The 21,412-nt window shown below is 42.6% G+C and overlaps 1 protein-coding gene across 1 annotated transcript; it reads left to right on the forward strand.

The window, feature by feature from the left end:
* Window positions 1-498: 498 nt before the first annotated feature.
* Window positions 499-5,635, forward strand: LOC141333170 (solute carrier organic anion transporter family member 1C1-like). The gene is made up of 14 exons (XM_073838114.1): window positions 499-561; window positions 849-990; window positions 1,165-1,297; window positions 1,478-1,584; window positions 1,670-1,822; window positions 1,898-1,996; window positions 2,919-3,122; window positions 3,286-3,448; window positions 3,525-3,722; window positions 3,877-4,042; window positions 4,130-4,314; window positions 4,681-4,745; window positions 4,888-5,005; window positions 5,101-5,635. The coding sequence occupies exons 1-14, from the start codon at window positions 499-501 to the stop codon at window positions 5,270-5,272; spliced, it is 1,968 nt and encodes a 655-aa protein (XP_073694215.1). The 3' UTR covers window positions 5,273-5,635.
* Window positions 5,636-21,412: the final 15,777 nt, after the last annotated feature.

Here is a 21,412-nt window from a genome sequence, read left to right on the forward strand (position 1 = left end):
ACAAAAAGTGGCATAAGACAGTAAGATAATTATACATTATATAAGATTCTTGTAGCCATTGCTTTAAATAAAGTCATTATTTACTTATAGGATTTGTATTATCCAGTAACAACGAAACATGCATTTTCTGTAAAGCTGCATTGATATATGTATTGTGAAAAGCGAATTAAACTGATCCGTGCCGGTATTGGCCCATTGTACCGAACAAAACCGGTCCGAGTCCGTTGCACGGATCTGGCCCAGAACTTGCGATGGGTCTGGGCCAGATCTGGGCCAGATGATTTTTGCTATCTGGGATATTCCTTCATCATGCCATGCTATTCACAATGTTTTTTTTTCTCCTTTTAATGTATTTGATTCAGGAGACACATATTACATTAGACATCCAGTTATTTCAACACAGTACCAAAATTGTTCATGATTTTGTATTTCTTTTCTGGCCCATAGTTCATCATGATAGTGGAAGGCAGCCCAGACAGGTTAATTGATCCCAGACCAATGGAGTATTCAGGCTCTAATCAGAAAACATCTCAAGCCAAATGCTGTTCCCCAACTCTAAAGGCAAGATACATTGTTTTTGACAACATGCCACAATCTAAGTTTAACTGAACCACTATTAGCTGATAACTTGTTTAATGGTAAAAAATAATGGCTGTAGCTAAATATTTCTGACAAATTAATATGATAATTTCTGATCTAAAAACAACAAGAACAAAACTATATAATACTTACTTATTATTTTTTATTATAATTTGTACAGCAATATGGTAAACTGTTGTTGTGTTTATCAGTGCATAATAAATACATGAATTAATACATCTCTCTATTCTGCCCTTATGTCTGCAAAGATCTTTATTGGTTTACTTGCCTTCTGTTATTTCACAAAATCCCTGACCGGGGCTTACACCAAAAGTACCATCATTCAGATTGAGAGGAGGTTTGAGATCCCAAGCTCCACTGTTGGCATCATCGATGGCAGCTTTGAAATGGGTGAGTCGAGATATGTTTAGCTCTAGTGAGAAATTAGGAATATGGTTCAGACATTAGATGAGTACTTATACCAGTAAGTCACACCATTGATGGTTTAATGTGATGGAATGGCTGTTCATACTTGGGACAGTTGATTGATGGTATGCTGTGAAATAACATAACATTTGATTGCAGGTAATCTGTTGGTTATTACTGTTGTTAGCTACTTTGGCACTAAGTTTCACAGGCCCAAGATCATTGGAGCAGGTGTCCTGTTAATGGGTATAGGAACACTATTAATGGCTTTACCTCACGTCATAATGGGCCGGTAAGTAACATTCAGCGGTCAATGACAATAATGAATAAGAAAGATCCTGTAAAAATGTAGCTTAAACACATGTGCAAACTCCTTAGAAATAGTTTTATGTATTGTGTATTATGTGTGTTTATGTACGTATATATATTTTTATTTTTATTAATTTATTTACTGTATTTTTTCCCCCGACAGATACAAGTATAGTTCAATTGCTGCCCACACTAATGATTCTGATGATTTCACAGTGAGCTCCACATGCTCATCTGATACCCAGAATACTGTTCAACAACTTGTTTCTGGTAATGTGGTCATATGTGAGGAAATCAAGTGGGATATATTAATGAAGTAAAATAACTAACAGAGCACACTACATGGGTTCTATAGGGTGTCAAAAAGGGGAAGCAGAAAGCAAACCCATGTGGGTGATTGTACTGTGTGGAAACATTTTGCGTGGCATTGGGGAAGCCAGCATCAGCCCTCTGGGAATGTCATTCATAGATGATAATGCACGCCCAGAAAACTCTGCTTTTTACATTGGTGAGAATTACATCAGCACATCAGCTGATGTCAAAACTACTCATGTGATTAAGTCCATTTTGTTCTTTTCTGTAGGTTGCCTGCACACACTCGGAGTGATTGGGCCAATTTTTGGTTACTTGCTTGGATCTCTGTGTGCTAGTCTCTATGTGGACATTGGCTTAGTCAATCAAGGTGAGTTAAAATTGGTAATTGCCCATTTAAAACTGATATACACCAACCTTAGAGGTCACCCTCAAAACAAGTATCAATCAGAAGTACAATATTACTTTCTTTACCATGTACTATGGTAATACTTACTCTTTAAAGTACCTTGGAGTACCATATGGATACCATGGTATATGAATATAGTAATGGACCAGGGTAAGGTCAGAAGGTCAGGTTGGCTCTAGAGTTGGGAATCACCATCTTTTGTATTAGTGAAGCAGAAGACCATAAGGAGCAAGAGGGCTAGAGAGATCTGATGGAACCAAAACCTTTGGGGGAGCTGGTAGATCAAGAAGCCTTGGGACATCCAGCACAGCGGGTGACTTAGGAAAGCCCAGTGGAACAAGCAAACCGGCATTAGCCATCAAACTAGGAGGACTTTTGGCTGAGTGGACAATGAAAGAGGAGACTTGGGAAGATTTGAACAGGAGAGTAGACGGCTCTGGTATCTCTGGTAAAACAAGATTCCCAAGGGAGTTAGCAGAAACCGAACTAGGGAAGTCCAAAACTCAAGTAAAAAAAATCAGGTCACTGTATTTGACATGAAAGAGAAATTATTGCTTAGATCCTTCTGGGTTCATGATATAGGCCTGGTTTTCTTTCAAGTTGACAACACACAGTTTGATAGTAAACCCAATTAGGGTGGGGTTCATTCATTAGCAAGTTATGGAAAGTGAACAGGTATGTATGATAACAAAGGAGCCTAACCTGAAAGAGCAAATGGGATTTAAGAAAAGCCAGTATTGGGAGCCACACATACAGCAACAGATGAAGAAGTGATCTGTAGTCTGGGGAAGTGGGCGAAGAGTGAAATGAAGTGGTGAGCCAGATGAAAGTTTAATTAACAGATACATTTGTTTATTTATGTGTATTTTCTTCTTATTATCAGAGAGTGTGAACATTACCCCTCAGGACTCTCGCTGGGTTGGGGCCTGGTGGTTGGGTTATGTGGTTTCTGGGCTGTTGACTCTTCTTGCTGCTTTGCCTCTTTGGTTCTTGCCAAGAGCTCTACCTGAAAATTCCCAAATCTCTAAAATACAACACCCCTCAAACCAACACAAACACACATTCAGCATTACAGAGATAGCCAAAGGTATGTCAACCATACACTCACCACAGGGGTTAAATACATAGAATTTAGGTCTAATTAAATCTAATTAGTCACTGACTAATAATGTATATTGCAAGAGTTGTACTACTTTGATACACTTACAGATTTTTGTGTCATTTTATATGCGTATTTTCTTGTTTTCTAGGTTTTGGGCCATCTTTAAAACATCTGCTCACCAATAGGATTTATCTCCTGTACCTGGTTTACAGTGTATTGGCATTTCATGCCTTTACCATTGCCATAACATACACGCCAAAGTATTTAGAGCTGCAGTTTGGACAAAGTGCATCCAAAACCAATTTTCTTATACAGTAGGTAACAGCTGCCTTTTTTGTTGGCTTTTTTTTCCTGCTAGATGTTTAAACTAGCTGTGCTTATATGCACAGGAGTAACGTTTATTCCAGCAGTGGCTCTGGGTATGTTCCTGAGTGGTTGGATAATGAAGAGGTTTAAACTGAGTCTGCTGGCATCTGCAAGACTGATGTTCTTCACCTATATAATCTCATTGGGTTGCACCATACCTTACTTTGCTCTCAGCTGTGCAAACATAGATGTTGCTGGGGTCACAGTGCCCTATCAAAGGTATTTTTATTTCTAATTATACTCATTGTATAAATCATATTGCGTAATGGGAAATATACTCTTTCTATCCTTTCTATCTTTCCATTTTCCAAACTGCTTGATTTACATAGGATCACAGGAACATATAGTATAATATAAATTGTTTATGTGGCAGATCTATTGAAGATCAAGCTACAAGACATGGTTTACTCACTTCCTGCAATGCTGACTGTGGGTGTCCCAACTCCCAATGGGATCCAGTGTGTGGACAGAACGGAGTGACCTACATCTCTCCTTGCCATGCTGGCTGCAGTTCCACTCAGGGCACAGGACAGAATATGGTGAACAATTACTTTTAACTCTTAACCACAAATTCTTTGTCACATGTTTGTTTGTTTTTTACTTATTTACTTACTCATGTTTGTCAGACATTCCATGGCTGTACATGTATCCAGAGCTGGGGACTGACTTATGGGAACTCATCTGCAGTGCTTGGACAGTGTTCACGAGAGAGTAGCTGCACTAAAATGTTCTACATCTATCTGGCACTGCAGTCTCTCGCCTTCTTTGTGTACTCTCTGGGCACTGTTCCCTTCTTCCTGATCTCATTGAGGTTCTGTTTAATTTGTTTCTATCATATTGTAATGCAATATGTTTCTCCATATGCTATCCATATTGTGTTTCACATTTTGTATACAGTCTTCACCGTTTAAACAAACAAACAAGCTGGGATATGGTTCATCAGAGTCAAGTTTGGCAAACCTACTCAACTAACAAGACTTCGCAAAAAAAATGACAAACTAAACCAGGCTTATATAAGGTGACCAGACAGAGTAAAGACAGACAATGAGTACTAATGCTTCTAGCGAAGCTCAGGGGCACTCCAGCTAGAAATCATGACAGTATGAAATGCATTATGAGATATTGCTTCATTTAAAATGTGAAATGTTTAATGTTTGTATAAAATATGTTCTTGCAGGATTGTGGATCCTGCACTGAAGTCTCTCTCAGTGGGCATATTTCTTTTAGTTTTAAGAGTTTTTGGTAAGTTTATGTTTGGATTTGTTAATAATGCAATTTTTGTTTTTATAAGAAAAAGGTTACAAATATTTCACATATGTTTTTCTTGTCTTAGACATACATAAAGGCACAGCATTGTTTTCAATGTAATTTCCATCTTTTGAAGGTGGTATTCCTGCTCCCATTTGTTTTGGTGCTCTTATCGACACTACTTGTCTGATATGGGGCCAGAAGAAATGCGGTGGAAATGGTGCGTGCAGAATGTATGACACTGAAACTTTCAGGTGAGCAGATCTGACAGGACTATTCTTTGTAGCCCCAATATGAATGGAGAGAAACCATCATTAATTTATAATAAAATGCAATTCACCCCCATCAGGTACCTATTTTTGGGACTGGTCAGCTCTCTTCGGGCACTTAGCTATACTTTGTTATGGATGGTCACCACACAGATTAAGAGGAAAGTTAAAAACGATAAGCAAATGTCCAAGGACATAGAACTTCAACACCCTGTGCTTTGTGATCCAGAACAAGAAAATATGCTGAAATAATGTTCTATGTTGTTTTGTTCTGTTCCTGGGTCATTTTTGAAACATGACATTCACAAAATATGACAATTTTTCTGAGGCCAGATGCCTGTAAATCCATTGTGCAATTCATCTGGTGTATCACTTCAATTACATTCACTGATATTTATCTATTTCATTATTATTAATTTATATAACTGTTTCATTTAATTTAATTTTATTCAATTTTATTTTAATGAACTTGATAAAATATTTGTTATAGATTACTCATACTTATAGATTAAAAAGGAAGAAGGGACTGTCCAAATTCACACGTGGTGATTTCCCCACCAATACATACATGTAGTAAATGTAACTTTAAATCAACAGTTTGCACTTGATTACTCCTTTCGCTACTGTGTTAAAAAAAATTTAATTGTGTAATATATTAGTGGGGTCAGTTGCTTCATTAATGATGTGTCATGAATCAAATAAAGATCTACTTAATACTCTAGTTTTTGTTGTTTTTTTAATTGTATAAGTTTTTTTATCTTTAAAGTCATAATTGTGATATTCACATTTTGTAAATTCGGGGTGGGTAAAAAAAAATCGGGGTGGTGGGAAAAATATATATTTTACATTGTTTTTGCGTTCTCTCGCAAAACCAGCTGAGTTCGGACAAACACTTCCTGTTTACTTTACAGCTTGCAGTGATTCATACAGCTCCAAATGTTTACAATGGAGCGGTTCATAGAGCTTTATTTTGAACTTGGACTCATGTATTAAGAAATACAGTCAGTGCTTAGTTCAAAGCATGGATTTAGGACATTCTAAAACACTGGAGGACTAGTACACACCTTACCGCATACAAAGTATGAGCAGAAAGCGCTCAATTGAACGTTATAGGGTTATAGGGTAGTTTTGTGGAACAGGTAAAAAAAATATATGATGATTCTGTTTGTATTCAGTGGAGTCTTTGTAACACCTGTAAATTGTGCAAGGATATAATTTTCGAATCTTCAGTTTGTAGAAATTTTCAGTTTTAGTTTCTATGTTCGTTTCTGAGGGGAAAGCACACACTGGTTTCCATTTTTTGGGACATTCCATAGGTGTGGAAATTTTTATACTGTATAAATTGTATTGCTTTAACTATCCTTTGACCCTTATCCTTTAACTAATCCTACCACTGAACCTACCCCTCACAGAACTTTCTGCTATTTGAGATTTTCAAAACACTTCATATAATTTATAAGCTTGTTTCCTAATGGGGACCCCCCCAAAAAAAGTCCCCACAAGGTCAGAATTTACTGGTATTATTATACTTGAGGGGATATTTGGTTTTGTAGGGAATATCAGCTACACACACTTATACATACGTAGTTCCAAGTTAATAACGTTTACATGAGGTGTAAGGGATTCCAAATGATCAAGGGCTCATGGCATTTCATTTAAACCCATTGCACAGGTTTCAGCAGAAGTGGCCACTCACACAAAATAAGCAATGACATACATCTGAGTCCACGAGATGAACAAAGTGTAACACAGCCCTGTCTGTGGCATATTTAGGACTAATTTCTTGTTAAGTAGGCCTACTTGTTGCTGTTAATTGTAATGCCTGCCTCTTTAATTACCAGCCCAATGCCTAAGCATGTGATTGAAACTCCTCTTGAATGTGCTCTGCAGGAGAAAGAAGTACATATATGTTTAGAAACAAAATAAGGGTGAAGAAATGTTGACAATATTTTGATTTTGGGCTAAATTATCACTTTATTGAGTTTCATTATAGCTAGAAGCCATTTTGTCATCCATATGTATAACAGCCACTCCAAACACAACAATAAAGCTCTCAGTCATTGAGAGTTGTTGAGGTAATGAAGAGGATGTGTTCACAATCGCAAGTGCCTATTTCATTAACAGAGAAGCTATGACCCTGTTAGCTTTTTGGGTAACATTTCACTGAGTGAATGGTCAAAAGGTGAAAAATGCTTTGGTTTTAACTGTCACACAGAGAACAGTATTTACAAATTAATTAAAAACATTAAACATTAATAATAATCCCAACAGTTTTAGATGTACAGTATTAAAACAAAGAAGTTAATAAAACAAAACACATGCTAACTTCAACCAATCAAATTACTATTCTAAACAAACAAATGAATACAAATATTAGCTCCCGCTTCTAAACTACCCTGGTGGGGGAAAAAAAACAGCTAAAACCAGCCTAGGCTGGTTGGCTGGTTTTAGCTGGTCAATCAGCCTGGTTTTAGCTGGTCAGCAGGCTGGTTTTAGATGGATTTTGGACACATTTTCAACCTGACCAGGCTGGTCAGGCTGGGAAACCACCAGCTAAAACCAGCCTGCCTGGACCAGGGTAATATGTTTATACAAGCTTAATATCCAAAAGGTTATTTGTAGCACCTAAAGTTTCTCTGTAGCACAGAAAGGTTCTTTAGACTATAAAATGGTTCTTCACACTCAACATGCTGTAAATATTTCTTTCTGGAAAAGTGAGACCAAGTGAGCTAAATTGTTCTTTCTGGTCCAGAACTCATTCCAAACTCATTTTCCAGACTCAAATGGACATATGTCGCCAGCCAATGACCTACTGCCCAATAAAGAGCCAAACACGGGTGAACACTTCAACTTGGGGTCTATTATTCTCGACTGTGATCACTGGGACACAGCATTAAGGATAGCTTTGGCTTTTTTGGGGGATTGTTTTGTTACAAAATAGGGCAAAAATATTCAGCAATAGAACTAAAATGGGAATTAGTTTCCTCCCTTTAAAGTCCAAAAGTACAAAAACAAGAAGTTAAACAATCAGTGTGGCATTTAAAGACAACAAAAAACAAAAAGGGAAAAAGACAACGGTAGTGGCCTTTACACACCTGGAAATAAAACAGATGCACACATAAGGCCACATGCATCGTTCAAATTATCACAGGATTACACACAGTAGTACAGTATTAGCTTTACTACAGATTAATCTTGAATTTGAAAGACAAGTAATTCAACACAACCCCAAATAATTGTTTCAACATACTTGCATAAACTGTACAAAATATACAATTACACTTTAATAATAAACAATAATCACTCACCCTGGATCGATGAATACAATCCAGCTTTCACAGAGGGCCTCCTCAGTGCTATATCTCCCCTCTAATAATCAATGGAAAGGCATCACTGGACTATTACACAGCAAACGCTCTATGATTCATTCCTTGAGACACGAATAAACGTAAATGTATTCCTGGTAATATATACTGTTCATTTTAATTAAACATTTACATATTGGGTAGTTTTTCTCTCCCCGGTTACACATAAATAGCGCAATATAAAGAATTAATTTTGAGTTAGCTATTTAAATAGTGTTGTATTGTTTATTAATAATAAACTGTATTTATCTATTATATCTATATCTATTATATATATATATGTCAAGGAAGGAAGAGACTCCAGACTGTCCATCTCTGGAGGCACAATTCTCTTCCTGCTTGTTTGGAGCTCAAGATAGTTCACCCGTGTGCACCCCTGAACTTGTTTCGTCAATAAATATTTGTCTGTCTCACTCACTCTGCATTTGGGTCCCTTCCTGCTACAAATAGGCCGTATTTACAAATATTACAAAAGACGGCTGTTATAAAACATTGTCAGTGGCGTAAGTGTTAATACGACTAACATAACGTTTCAGACGCGAGAGACCAGAGTTCGCGTCCACCTTTTGGTGAAATCGTTTATGAAATTGTCTCCTTTTTTTTATCAGAATCAGAATCAGAATGAGCTTTATTGCCAGGTATGTTTACACATACTAGGAATTTGTTTTAGTGACAGAAGCTCCACAGTGCTACAGAATGACAGTGACATGACAACACAGATTATAAAAAGAACAATATACAAGTATACAAGACAGACAATGTGCAAAAATTGCAGACACAAAAATCAAAAATATTCTATTTACTATGTACAGGTATATTAGGTGCAATATTTGAATGTAAGTAAGTATGTGCATTAAATAAAATAACTGAGTAATGAGTAAAGAGTGTATAATAGTGTTGTATGTTCCATGATCAAGTGTTCATGAGATGGATTGCCTGAGGAAAGAAACTGTTTCTGTGTCTGGTCGTTTTGGTGCTCAGTGCTCTGTAGCACCAACCAGATGGTAAAAGTTCAAAAAGTGAGTGTGCTGGATGTGAGGGGTCAAAAATGATTTGCCAGCCCTTTTGCGTACTCTGGATAAGTACAGATCCTGAAGGGTATGGAGGGTTGTACCAATGATTCGTTCAGCAGTCCGGACTATCCGACGTAGTCTTCTGAGATCAGAGTTGGTAGCTGAGCTGAACCAGATGGTAATTGAAGTGCAGAGGACTGATTCAGTGATGGCAGAGTAAAACTGTTTCAGCAGTTCCTGTGGCAGGTTGAGCTTCCTCAGCTGGCGGAGGAAGTACAGCCTCTGCTGGGCCTTTTTTGCAATGGAGTCTATGTGAATGTCCCATTTCAAGTCCTGAGAGATGGTGTTGCCAAGGAACCTGAATGACTCCACTGTGTTAACAGTGCTGTTCATGATAGTGAGTCGGGGGAGAGCAGGGGGGTTCCTCCTAAAGTCCATGATCATCTCCACAGTTTTGAGTGTGTTCAGCTCCAGGTTGTTATAACTGCACCAGACAGCCAGCTCTTTTACCTCCTGTCTGTAAGCAGACTCGTCACCGTCCTGAATGAGGCCGATAAGTGTGGTGTCATCTGCATACTTCAGGAGCTTGACAGAGGGGTCTTTAGAGGTACAGTCATTAGTGTACAGGGAGAAGAGCAGTGGGGAGAGGACACAACCCTGAGGGGCACCAGTGCTAAGAGTACGGGTGCTGGATGAGAATTTTCCAAGCCTCACTAGCTGCTGCCTGTCTGTCAGGAAGCTGTTGATCCACTGACAGACTGACGTGGGCACAGAGAGCTGAATTAGTTTGGGCAGGAGGAGGTTTGGGATGATAGTGTTGAAGGCTAAACTGAAGTCCACAAACAGGATCCTCACACAAGTCCCTGATTTATCCAGATGTTGCAGGATGAAATGTAGACCCATGTTCACTGCATCATCTACAGACCTGTTTGGTCGATAAGCAAACTGCAGGGGGTCCAGTAAAGGTCTGGTGATGTCCTTCACATAAGCCAGAACCAGTTTTTCAAACGACTTCATGACGACAGATGTTAGCGCCACAGGTCTGTAATTCTTTTTATTTTGGGTTTCTTTGGAATGGGGATAATTGTTGTCCGTTTGAATGTGGCAGGGACTTCACACAACTCCAAAGACCTATTGAAGATCTATGAGAAGATGGGGGCCAGCTGATCAGCACAGGATTTCAGAAAGGCTGGTGTCACACCGTCACAGCCTGGTGCCTTTCTTCTTTTGTTCTTTTTGAAGACCTAGCGCACCTCATCTTTGCTGATTTGAATGTGAGTTGCAGGAGTGGGGGAGAGGGGTGTTGTTGGAGGTGTAAATGGTGTTTCTTCAAACCTACAATAGAACTCATTCAGATCGTCTGCTGATTCACCACAGTGCTGGGGGATGGTGTCTTGTAATTGGTGATGTCTTTTAGACCTTTACACACTGATGAAGAGTCACTGTAATGAAATTGGTTCCTTATTTTTTCAGAATAATTTCTTTTTGCCACTTTGATCTCATTTTCCAGTGTGTATTTGGCCTGTTTATACTTCTGTTTTTACTTATCATATCACATCGGAAAGGCGTTTCTTTTCAATAAAAGAAATATATAAGGTCATGGTGATCATCAAGTACTTGGAATTAGTCATTGAAAATTTTGATGATGATTGATCATGAAAACGATGATTGCAGTGACTTGATCGCTTGTCTGTACTCTAGTACTCTTGCACATCCCTATTAAACATGGACGCACAGTATCAAGGTATGATGTATGTACTCCATTGATACAATAAACATTTTAATCGTATATCTTGTCTAGTCTTGTTATTTCTGTTTTTTTCCACAAATTATTTTATGAACAGTCCTTTTAAAGAAAATTTTAAATCCCCCTGAAATCAAAATTAAAGTTTTTTTATAGCAACCGGGACCACTGCAATGATGCGCTGACTTTACTGGAAGGTGGGGCTTCGCGGCCATAATGAGCATTGCATTTTTCCCCATTCAAAACTATACAAGTGACATGTCTTGGGTATTCTATTGTCTTTGGTGCAGATCAATGCATACTCTAACAGCTAACATTGCCCACAACACATTGCGCAGTGAACCAAAATTTGATTAGAACTACAAACACGCATAAAAAAAAACTACAAACATGGCGGATATTCGCGACCAACGGACAGGTAGAGACAGGGGTTTGAGTGATAAAAAAACCAATGTGTAACCTGTTAAAAAAAATATTGTTTAATGTTAACAGCGTTATATGTCACTTGCAGCAACATCATGAACTTTTATAATGATAGGTTTAGTCATTAACTTTTAAATGCATAAATATGCAAACACAAGAGCAGAGTTCTCAGCATAAAAGACTCGTGAAAAACGTGCCTCTTCATTTCTCTCTAATAAGGTAGGAAATAAAATTAAACATAAATGTAGATAATGTTAACTGTGATGATTGACAGGGCAGTTTAAACAGTGACAGGATTCAGGTAACTAATGCTGCGTTCCAGGCAGGTTTTTAAGCTCGTAAATCAGGACTTCAAATCACGACTCAAGACTTTGCAGCGTTCCAGGCAAGTCACCCCAAACTGCCTGAGCGCATGTATTATTATTACACTATTATTAATTTGTTTGCAATGTTATATTGTCCTAAAGTCTATTTTTTCACTGTGTACCACTTGCATAAACACCGCACCCGTAGGTGCTGACATAGTTGATGAGTCTGAAATCGCATACTGCTTCAGTAGGTACTACATTTAAATTTGAACGTACTCCATGACCGTTAAAACAGTATGTAACGTTCGTTCGATCACAGAAGGAAGAAGGCAGGGTCAGCTAGGCTGGGACTCGTGCTATTTTATTCACAATTTGTTCAAACAAACAGTATCTAGCGTCAGATGCGCTCTCCCAACTGAGGGTATCAAAACTAATAACTCATAACAGGTTGCAGTTCTCTCTCTCTGCTCCAACGTCTGTGGCACGAGTCCTCAGCCAGTCTCTCTCCTCTCTGCTCGGGCGCATTCTCCTTTTATCCGGTCTCTCCCCGCCAATTACTGGAATGAGACACAGGTGTTCGTTATTTCTCACTTGACCCACTTACCACTCGTTCACCTGCCTCTCTCTCCCGGTGCAGACCTCGCGGAACCACGCCCCCCTCGCCACATACCCCCACCGCCCGATTCAGGCCGGGGAGCCATCCGGCCTGCAGCCCCCCCCCCCCCCCCCATTCCTGGAGAGGAAGTCCGCCACAGCCATCTGCGCCCCCGGCCTGTGGACCACCTTGAACTTAAACGGCTGTAATGCCAGATACCAACGGGTGATCCGCGCGTTGGTGTCCTTCATGCGGTGGAGCCATTGCAGGGGCGCATGGTCCGAACAGAGGATGAACTCCCGCCCCAGGAGGTAATATCGAAGGGTGAGGACGGCCCATCTAATGGCCAAACATTCCTTTTCTATGGTGCTGTACATCGTCTCCCTCTTAGAGAGCTTCCGACTAATGTACAGCACCGGCCGTTCCTCACCCCCCACCTCCTGGGACAGGACCGCCCCTAAACCCCTGTCCGATGCGTCGGTCTGCAACAAAAAGGGGAGAGTAAAGTCAGGGGAATGCAAGAGTGGCCCTCCACATAGGGCAGCCTTTACCTGGGTGAAAGCCCGCTGGCACTGCTCCGTCCACTGGACCGGATCTGGTGCTTCCTTTTTAGTGAGGTCAGTCAGCGGGCTGGTGAGGTCCGAATAATTAGGTATAAACCGCCTATAATATCCCGCCAGCCCCAGGAACTGCCTCACCTCCTTTTTGGTCTTGGGGCTTGGGCAGGTCGCAATAGCTGCAGTCTTATCAATTTGGGGACGCACCTGCCCATGTCCCAAGTGGAAGCCCAGATACCTGACTTCCACCCGCCCAATCGCACACTTCTTCGGGTTGGCCGTGAGCCCAGCCCTCCTCAGCGACCTGAGTACTGCACGGAGGTGCTGCATGTGCCGCGGCCAATCATTGCTATAAATGATGATATCATCCAAATATGCCGCGGCGTATGCAGTGTGTGGACGGAGAATTCGGTCCATGAGTCGCTGAAATGTAGCTGGTGCCCCGAACAAGCCGAAAGGAAGCGTAACGAATTGGTGTAATCCAAACGGCGTGGTGAAAGCTGTCTTTTCTTTAGAGATAGGCGTTAAGGGGATTTGCCAATATCCCTTCGTTAAATCCAGTGTCGAATAAAATTGAGCAGAACCTAGCCGATCAAGCAATTCGTCCACCCGCGGCATTGGATAAGCGTCGAATTTCGACACAGCATTTACTTTGCGGTAATCCACGCAGAAGCGGACTGAGCCGTCCGTTTTAGGGACCAAAACTATCGGGCTCGCCCAGTCACTGCTGGATTCGTCTATTACTCCCATTTCTAGCATGGCCTCTAATTCTGTCCGTACCACATTCTTTTTGTGTTCGGGCAAACGATACGGCCGACTGCGCACCACCACGCCCGGCTCGGTCTCAATATGGTGCTGGATGAGATCAGTGCGACCCGGCAGGGATGAGAACACATCTGCAAATTCGTTTTGCAACTTGGCAATGTCAGTGAGCTGCGATGGTGAGAGGTGGTCTCCCCCTAGCGGCAGAGCGAGGGATTGATTTTTGCTGCTCACCTCTGGCCCGAGATCCTCCTCTCCACTCACCACCATCGCCAACATCACTGACTCCGCCTCACTCCATTTTTTTAGGAGATTGAGGTGGTAAATTTGATGTGCCCCATTCCTGTCGGTACGCACCACCTCATAATCGAGATCCCCTACTCGTCGTGTGACCTCGAACGGTCCTTGCCACTTGGCGAGCAATTTAGAGCTAGATGTTGGGAGTAATACAAGTACTTTCTCTCCCGGAGTGAATTTACGGAATCTGGTACCCCGATTGTAAAGCCGGCTCTGTTTGTGCTGGGCCTGTAGCAAATTCTCCATAGAGAGCCGCCCCAATGTGTGTAACTTTGCTCGCAGGTCCAGCACATATTGAACTTCATTTTTACTATTTGAAGGTCCGTCCTCCCAAGCCTCTCTGAGGACATCTAACACCCCTCGGGGCTGACGTCCATAGAGGAGCTCGAAGGGGGAAAACCCCGTGGAGGCTTGGGGGACCTCCCGCACAGCAAACAAGAGGGGTTCCAGCCACCTATCCCAATTTTTGGCGTCTTCGTGAACGAATTTACGAATCATGGTCTTTAACGTGCGATTAAAGCGTTCGACCAGTCCGTCTGTTTGTGGGTGAAAGACGCTGGTACGAATCGATTTAATGCCCAGTAATTCGTAAAGTTCGCGGAGCATCCGTGACATAAACGCCGTGCCTTGGTCGGTGAGGATCTCTTTCGGGATCCCCACCCGGGAGATTAATCGAAACAGCGCATCCGCCACACTTTTTGCTGAAATGTTGCGGAGTGCTACTGCCTCGGGGTATCGTGTTGCATAATCCACCAGGACTAATGCAAAACGATGCCCTCGTGCGGATCGTTCTAATGGCCCAATGAGGTCCATGCCAATTCTCTCGAAGGGGACCTGCATAAGGGGGAGGGGGCACAATGGTGCTTTTGGAGTGGCCGGGGGATTCACCAACTGGCATTCACGACAAGACGCGCACCACCTGCGCACATTCTCGTGAATGCCCGGCCAAAAGAAACGGGTCATTAGACGATTAAGTGTAGCTGTTTGCCCTAGATGTCCAGCCATGGGATTCGAGTGAGCCGCCTGGAAAAGCATTTCCCGACGGCCCTTAGGTATTAATAATTGTGTTGTATCTTGTTTTGTCTGAGTGTCCTGGGTCACTCGATACAACCGATCTTTAATAATGGCAAAGTAAGGATAGGAGAGCGGACGTGCAGGCTGAAGAGGCTGTCCGTCGATAGTACGGACCTGTTCAAATGCATTTTTGAGCGTTTCATCCCGCGACTGTTCCAGGGGAAAATCCTCAGACAGCGAGAGGATTGGTCTCTCTTCCGCATTCCTTTCCCCTGGCGCAGCATTCGCGGGTTCAGCCTCCCCAACATGCACAGCCGCGACCCCTTCCTGCGCCTGTGATCGCCCAGAAACATCCGCGCATAAATGTCCCAATAAAATTTTAAAACCTGGCCAATTGGTTCCCAGAATTAGCGGATGTCTGAGGTGCGGGTTAACTGCAGCCTCTACACTATGCTTTTGTCCCCTGAATTGAACCGTGACTGGCACTAGGGGATAATTTACCACTTCCCCGTGCACACACCTAACCGTAACCATGCGGCTTTTATCCAATGTCTCCGGTGGAATCAGGCTTTGATGAATGGAGGTCTGGTTACAACCTGAATCCACCAAAGCCTGATGATTACCTCCCCTTATACTCACAGGTATTTGATACAAGCCAGCCTGATCGGGGGCAGCCTGTGGAGCGTCAGGGACCCGGATCAACGTTCCCACCTCCATCATCGGACAACGATCGATAAAGTGACTCGGGTCCCCACAACGCCAACAGGCTGGCCCGGGTTTCCCCGCTGCCCTAGTGGCGGGAGGTGGATCAAGGGATCGGCGAGGAGAGAGCGGTGGGCCGGAAGCCGCGGCGGGGGTTATATTTGTCCCACCCCAACCTCGGGGCTGGACTCGCGGTGCCGCTACGGGTTCCATCCGGGACCGGGGAAGAGGGCGTGGGGGAAGATTCCCCCGTGACCTAGGCAAAGGGACAGGCTTAGGAGAGGAGATGGGGGAAGAGAGAGAGAGAGAGACAGATGGTAGAACTTCGCCGACCCCGGAGCACGCCACCATCTGGTCCTCCGCCAGTTGGATGGCCTGGTTCAGCGACGTCGGGCGGTGGCACTGGACCCACTGGGCAGTCTCCTTTGGTAACCGTGCCACGAACTGCTCCGGCACCACGCGATCTAGAACCTCTTCGACGTCGCTTCCTTCGGCCATCAGCCATTTGCGGCAGGCGTCACGAAGGGCCGGCCACACTCACCGAGGTCCAGCGATCGGAAGCGCTGTCTATGCTGTTCCGGACTGCGGCCGACCCGCTGGAGGATGGCGCGCTTGAGGTCTTCATAGACCAGGAGGTTCTGGACCGGCAGCTGTTGCGCGGCCAGCTGTGACTCCCCCGCCAACAGTGGAATCAAGCGTACTGGCCATTCTTCTTGGGACCACCCCCACGCCTCCGCAGATTTTTCAAAGAGATCCAGGAATGCTTCAGGATCGTCCTGCGGACCCATTTTGTGAAGGGGTACCGGGGTGGGTGTCACGCTGGCAGCTGGGGTTTCCCCAGCCCAAACCTCCCGGTCAATCCAGCTTCGGAACAGCTCGCGGTCCTCCTGCTGGGCTTTAATGAGGGCTTGGAAGCGCAGTTCCTGTTCCTCCCTCAGGCCCAGCAGTGCCTGATGTTGCTCTTGATGCAGACCCGCGAGCGAGTTGATTACCTCCGCAAACGGCGAGGATGACGGACTCTACATGATGGCAGCGGCACTCTTCTTCCTTCCCGGGTTTCGGCACCAGTGTAACGTTCGTTCGATCACAGAAGGAAGAAGGCAGGGTCAGCTAGGCTGGGACTCGTGCTATTTTATTCACAATTTGTTCAAACAAACAGTATCTAGCGTCAGATGCGCTCTCCCAACTGAGGGTATCAAAACTAATAACTCATAACAGGTTGCAGTTCTCTCTCTCTGCTCCAACGTCTGTGGCACGAGTCCTCAGCCAGTCTCTCTCCTCTCTGCTCGGGCGCATTCTCCTTTTATCCGGTCTCTCCCCGCCAATTACTGGAATGAGACACAGGTGTTCGTTATTTCTCACTTGACCACTTACCACTCGTTCACCTGCCTCTCTCTCCCGGTGCAGACCTCGCGGAACCACGCCCCCCTCGCCACACAGTACATTCTATATAGTATGAATATGGGTATGAATGCAATTCGGACGTACTATATCCGTCGCGTCTCCACTTTCCGCCATTTTTCGAAAACGACTCCTCTCCTGGAGCCTGAAGTGTCCATGGTATGCGTACTGCAGAATTCGTGCAGAAGCAGTAGGTCATCCGGGTACTTCTCTCCAACTATATTTCGAATACTATGAATTCGGACATACTACTCGTCTCACATACTGTTTTTCGCATTCTATATAGTAGGGAAGTATGAGTTCACAAGTGGGAAGTCACGGGTTTGACTGCCGTTAGGGTGCACTTTCACGGGTAGAAGGTTGGAAAAACACGAGTAACGGATTGCCTGGAACGTGGCATAAGCAACAGAGCGTCCGTTAAAAACGCAGTTATGACGAAGTAGTACATTCCAAAGCTCGTCTACTATTCTGCTACATACTTGAAGAACCTTTAAAAATGGCTCTTTGTAGAACTAAAAAAGGCGCTTTATGGCACTAAGAGAAACCCCGGTTCTTTAAAGAACCTTTCACGAAATGATTCTTCAGGGAACCAAAAAAGGTTCCTCTATGGCATTGCCGCGAAACACCCTTTTTGGTTCTTTCTGGCACCTTTTTTTAAGAGTGCAGTTTAAGTGTGTTTATGTGACACTAATTAGAGAAAGTACACCATGCTTAAAATGTTAATTCTAATAAAAGTCTGTTAACTGCTTTTTAGGTTTGCAGTTCTTCTTTTTATTTATGAACAATGCTTACTGTTTTTACACTATATACTGGGCAGTATTTAGTAATCAGTCTTCAAGTGTTCCATTCTAACATAACCTTTTACTATCTTCAGTCTGAACTTTAAATAAAATCTTGCCATCAGGAAGTAAAAGACAAAGTTTGTTCACACTTGGTTTACATTTCATCTGATAGATCAAATGCAATAAAAAAAATTGTTACTAGCTTGGTGGTGTTTCTGTGATTGTGATCTTCAGGAAGCTTATTATTGTGCTAGAAATGTGATTTAACTTCCTCCCTCTCTCTGCCTGCCACTGAACCATTACAGTCAGGGTACCAGCAACTCTGTTAATTACCAGCTCCTGTTCACACAGAAGCCATGAATGTGTTTTGTTGACACTCTCATTCCACCTTGACAGAGCGTTCTTCCAGCCTTTATGGTTCATTGGTTTTCCTCTTTGCTGGTTTCATGTCTCTCACTGATTCCTGGCCAGTTGCTGCAGCTAGGAGTTTACTGGTACATTAGCAAGAAAAGGACATGCATACCACTTCCCTGTAGTTTAGCTAAAGCGTGAAGAATAAGTTGAGATGAAGCGGGCCTTTTGTAGCTTGATGTGGTTTATACTTCCTCCAGTTCCTTTTACAAAGTTATGATTACATTCCAGAACATATTATCCAGAGGGGCTTGCCCGTCCACATAGGCTGTGGGTGTTTGAGGAGTATTTAGGGTAAAGAGATGGTGAATATGATAATAATATTTTAATGTAGGCTGGTGAACCAATAACACAAACACACAAGAAGCCAATATCATTCCTTAACCCTATTTAGCACAATGAAGAATTTCAAAGGGTTCATGAGGCTATAATTTAAGCACAAAGGACTCATTCTCATTTTCTTTACTGACATAAAAACTGAAAAGATAGCATCAGGAGCGTTTATAGCCCTTCTGGAGCAAGGGCCTCATTAAAGAAGTTCACTTCCAGAACAAATATTTATAGATAATTTACTCACCCCCTTGTCATCCAAGATGTTCTTGTCTTTCTTTCTTCAGTCGTAAAGAAATTATGTTTTTTTTTTTTTTTTTTGAGGAAAAAATTTCAGGAATTTCTATGGTGGCCATCAGTTTGAACTTCCAAAATGCAGTTTAAATGCAGCTTCAAATGTCTCTAAATAATCCCAGCTGAGGAAGAAGGGTCTTATCTAGAGAAACGATCGGTTCATTTCTAAAAAAGGAATGACGATTTATATACTTTTTAATCTCAAATGCTTGTCTTGTCTAGCTCTGCAAGAATTCTTTGTGTATTCCGGTTCATTAAAAGTTAGGGTATGTCGAAAAACTCCCATCTCATTTTCTCCTCCAACCTTAAAATCATCCTACATCGCTATTTTATCTTTTTTTAAAGGGCGTTTAACCCTCCTTGCGTGTTCACTTTGTAAACACTGGGTCGGTATTTCTGCAGCGATGTAGGACGATTTTGAAGTTGGAGGAGAAAATGAGATAGGAGTTTTTCGACATACCCTAGCTGTATTGACCCGGAATGCACAGAGTTAACGCAAAGCTAGACAAGACGAGCATTTGAGGTTAAAAAGTATATAAATTGTAAAAAAACGGAAAATAACTGATTGTTTCGCTAGATAAGACCCTTCTACCTCCTAATGCACGATAAGGAGGAGAGTTTGAGTGGCCAAAGACTCTCCAAGGATCACAGTTGGAGAATTGCAGAGAATTGTTGAGTCTTGGGGTCAGAAAGCCTAAAATAAAATAATCAAACAGCCCCTACATCACCACATGTTGTTCCAGAGGGTTTCAAGAAAAAATCCTCCTGGCTCACCCAAAAACAAACTCCAGGATTTTCACTTGTCAGACATGATTGGAACTTCAAACAGGACTGGCTTCTATGCTTAGATGAAACTAAAAATTAGCTTTTTGGCAGCTAACCCTCCAGATGGTTTTGGTGCAGACAGGGATAAAAAAGTACCCCATGCCCACGGTTAAAAATACTGCTGGTTCTTTAATGCTGTGGACCTACTTTTCTGCCGGAGGTCCTGGACATCTTGTTAATATACATGGCTTCATTGATTCTATTAAATACCAGCAGATAACAAATCAAAACCTGACTGTCTCTGTTGGAAATCTTATAATGGGCCATGGTTGCCTCATGGTTGCATCTTCCAAAACAAACATCAAAATCAACACAAAATTGTGTCACTGAGCACAAAATGAAGCTTCTACCATGGCCGTCCTAGTTCCCTGACTTGAACCCTGTATAGAAACTGAAGAGAAGAAACACCAACATGAAGCTGGGAATAAAGAGATTCTGGAGAATCTAGAGAGATTCTGTATGAAGGAATGGTCTCTGATCTCTTGTCAGGTGTTTTCCAAACTCATTAGACATTGTTAGAGAAAACTCAGAACTGTTATCTTGGGAAAAGGATTTTGCAATAAGTGGGTGCCAATAATTGTGGTCAACGTGAACTAGAGAAAAACATTTAATTCATAATGAGATTTCACCCCTAGGTTCTATTGATTTACTTCAATTACAGGTTAGAATTTTGTGAATGTTTTGAATGAAAGATCAAAAGGATAAATTATGCAGATTTATTTTCACATCCACTTTTGCTCATATTTACCAGGGATGCCAATATTAGTGGAGGGCACTGTACCTGATGCAATGTAAGTTGCAGTTAAATTTAATAAATTGGTGTTAATGAATAACTGGATAAGTGCAGGGTTCAGAAAATTATGTCTTAATAAAAGACTAGAACAAGTACAGGTGTCACGACCACACATCAAAGGGAGAAGGTGAGTATCTTTCAAGGTATTTATTAACAAACGTGCACAGTTCAACACACGTGCAAACGGGTGAATAATGTCTCTGTGGTCAAATCTTCAAACATAACACAACAGGTGAGTTCAAGTTCATAAGGATCATAGCGTTAGCAACAGTCACTTCCCTCTGACACGATTAACGTGTTTCACAGGAGAACATCAGAGCAATCCACGGGGAGCACAGGAGAACATCAGAAGAATCCACGAGGAGCACAGGAGAGACAACAGGAGGGGGAGAAGATCCACAGAGAAGCATCCATGCAACTTCGATACCAGCCGGTGAGTGAGTGAATGAGGTAAGTATTTGAAGGGTGTGGTGATTGCTGGTGCAGGTGACGGTGATTAGAATTCTGGTGATGGTTCACGGGTGTGCTGTGGTGGTGATTGGCTGGTTGGTGGAGGATCGTGGTGATTGGGGCTGAGGGAACGTGCAGAGGGTGTGACATCACCCCCTCCTCCACGGGTGACTCCTGGCACCCAAGAACGGCGACGGGGACGACCACGACCTCTGGGAGCTGGGCGTTCGGGATGTTGGCGGTGGAATTCCTCGAGGAGAGTCGGGTCCAGGATGTCGTCACGGGGTATCCACGATCTCTCCTCGGGTCCGAACCCCTCCCAGTCC

This window comes from Garra rufa, chromosome 4 (assembly GCF_049309525.1).
Source record: "Garra rufa chromosome 4, GarRuf1.0, whole genome shotgun sequence".
NCBI lineage: Eukaryota > Metazoa > Chordata > Actinopteri > Cypriniformes > Cyprinidae > Garra > Garra rufa.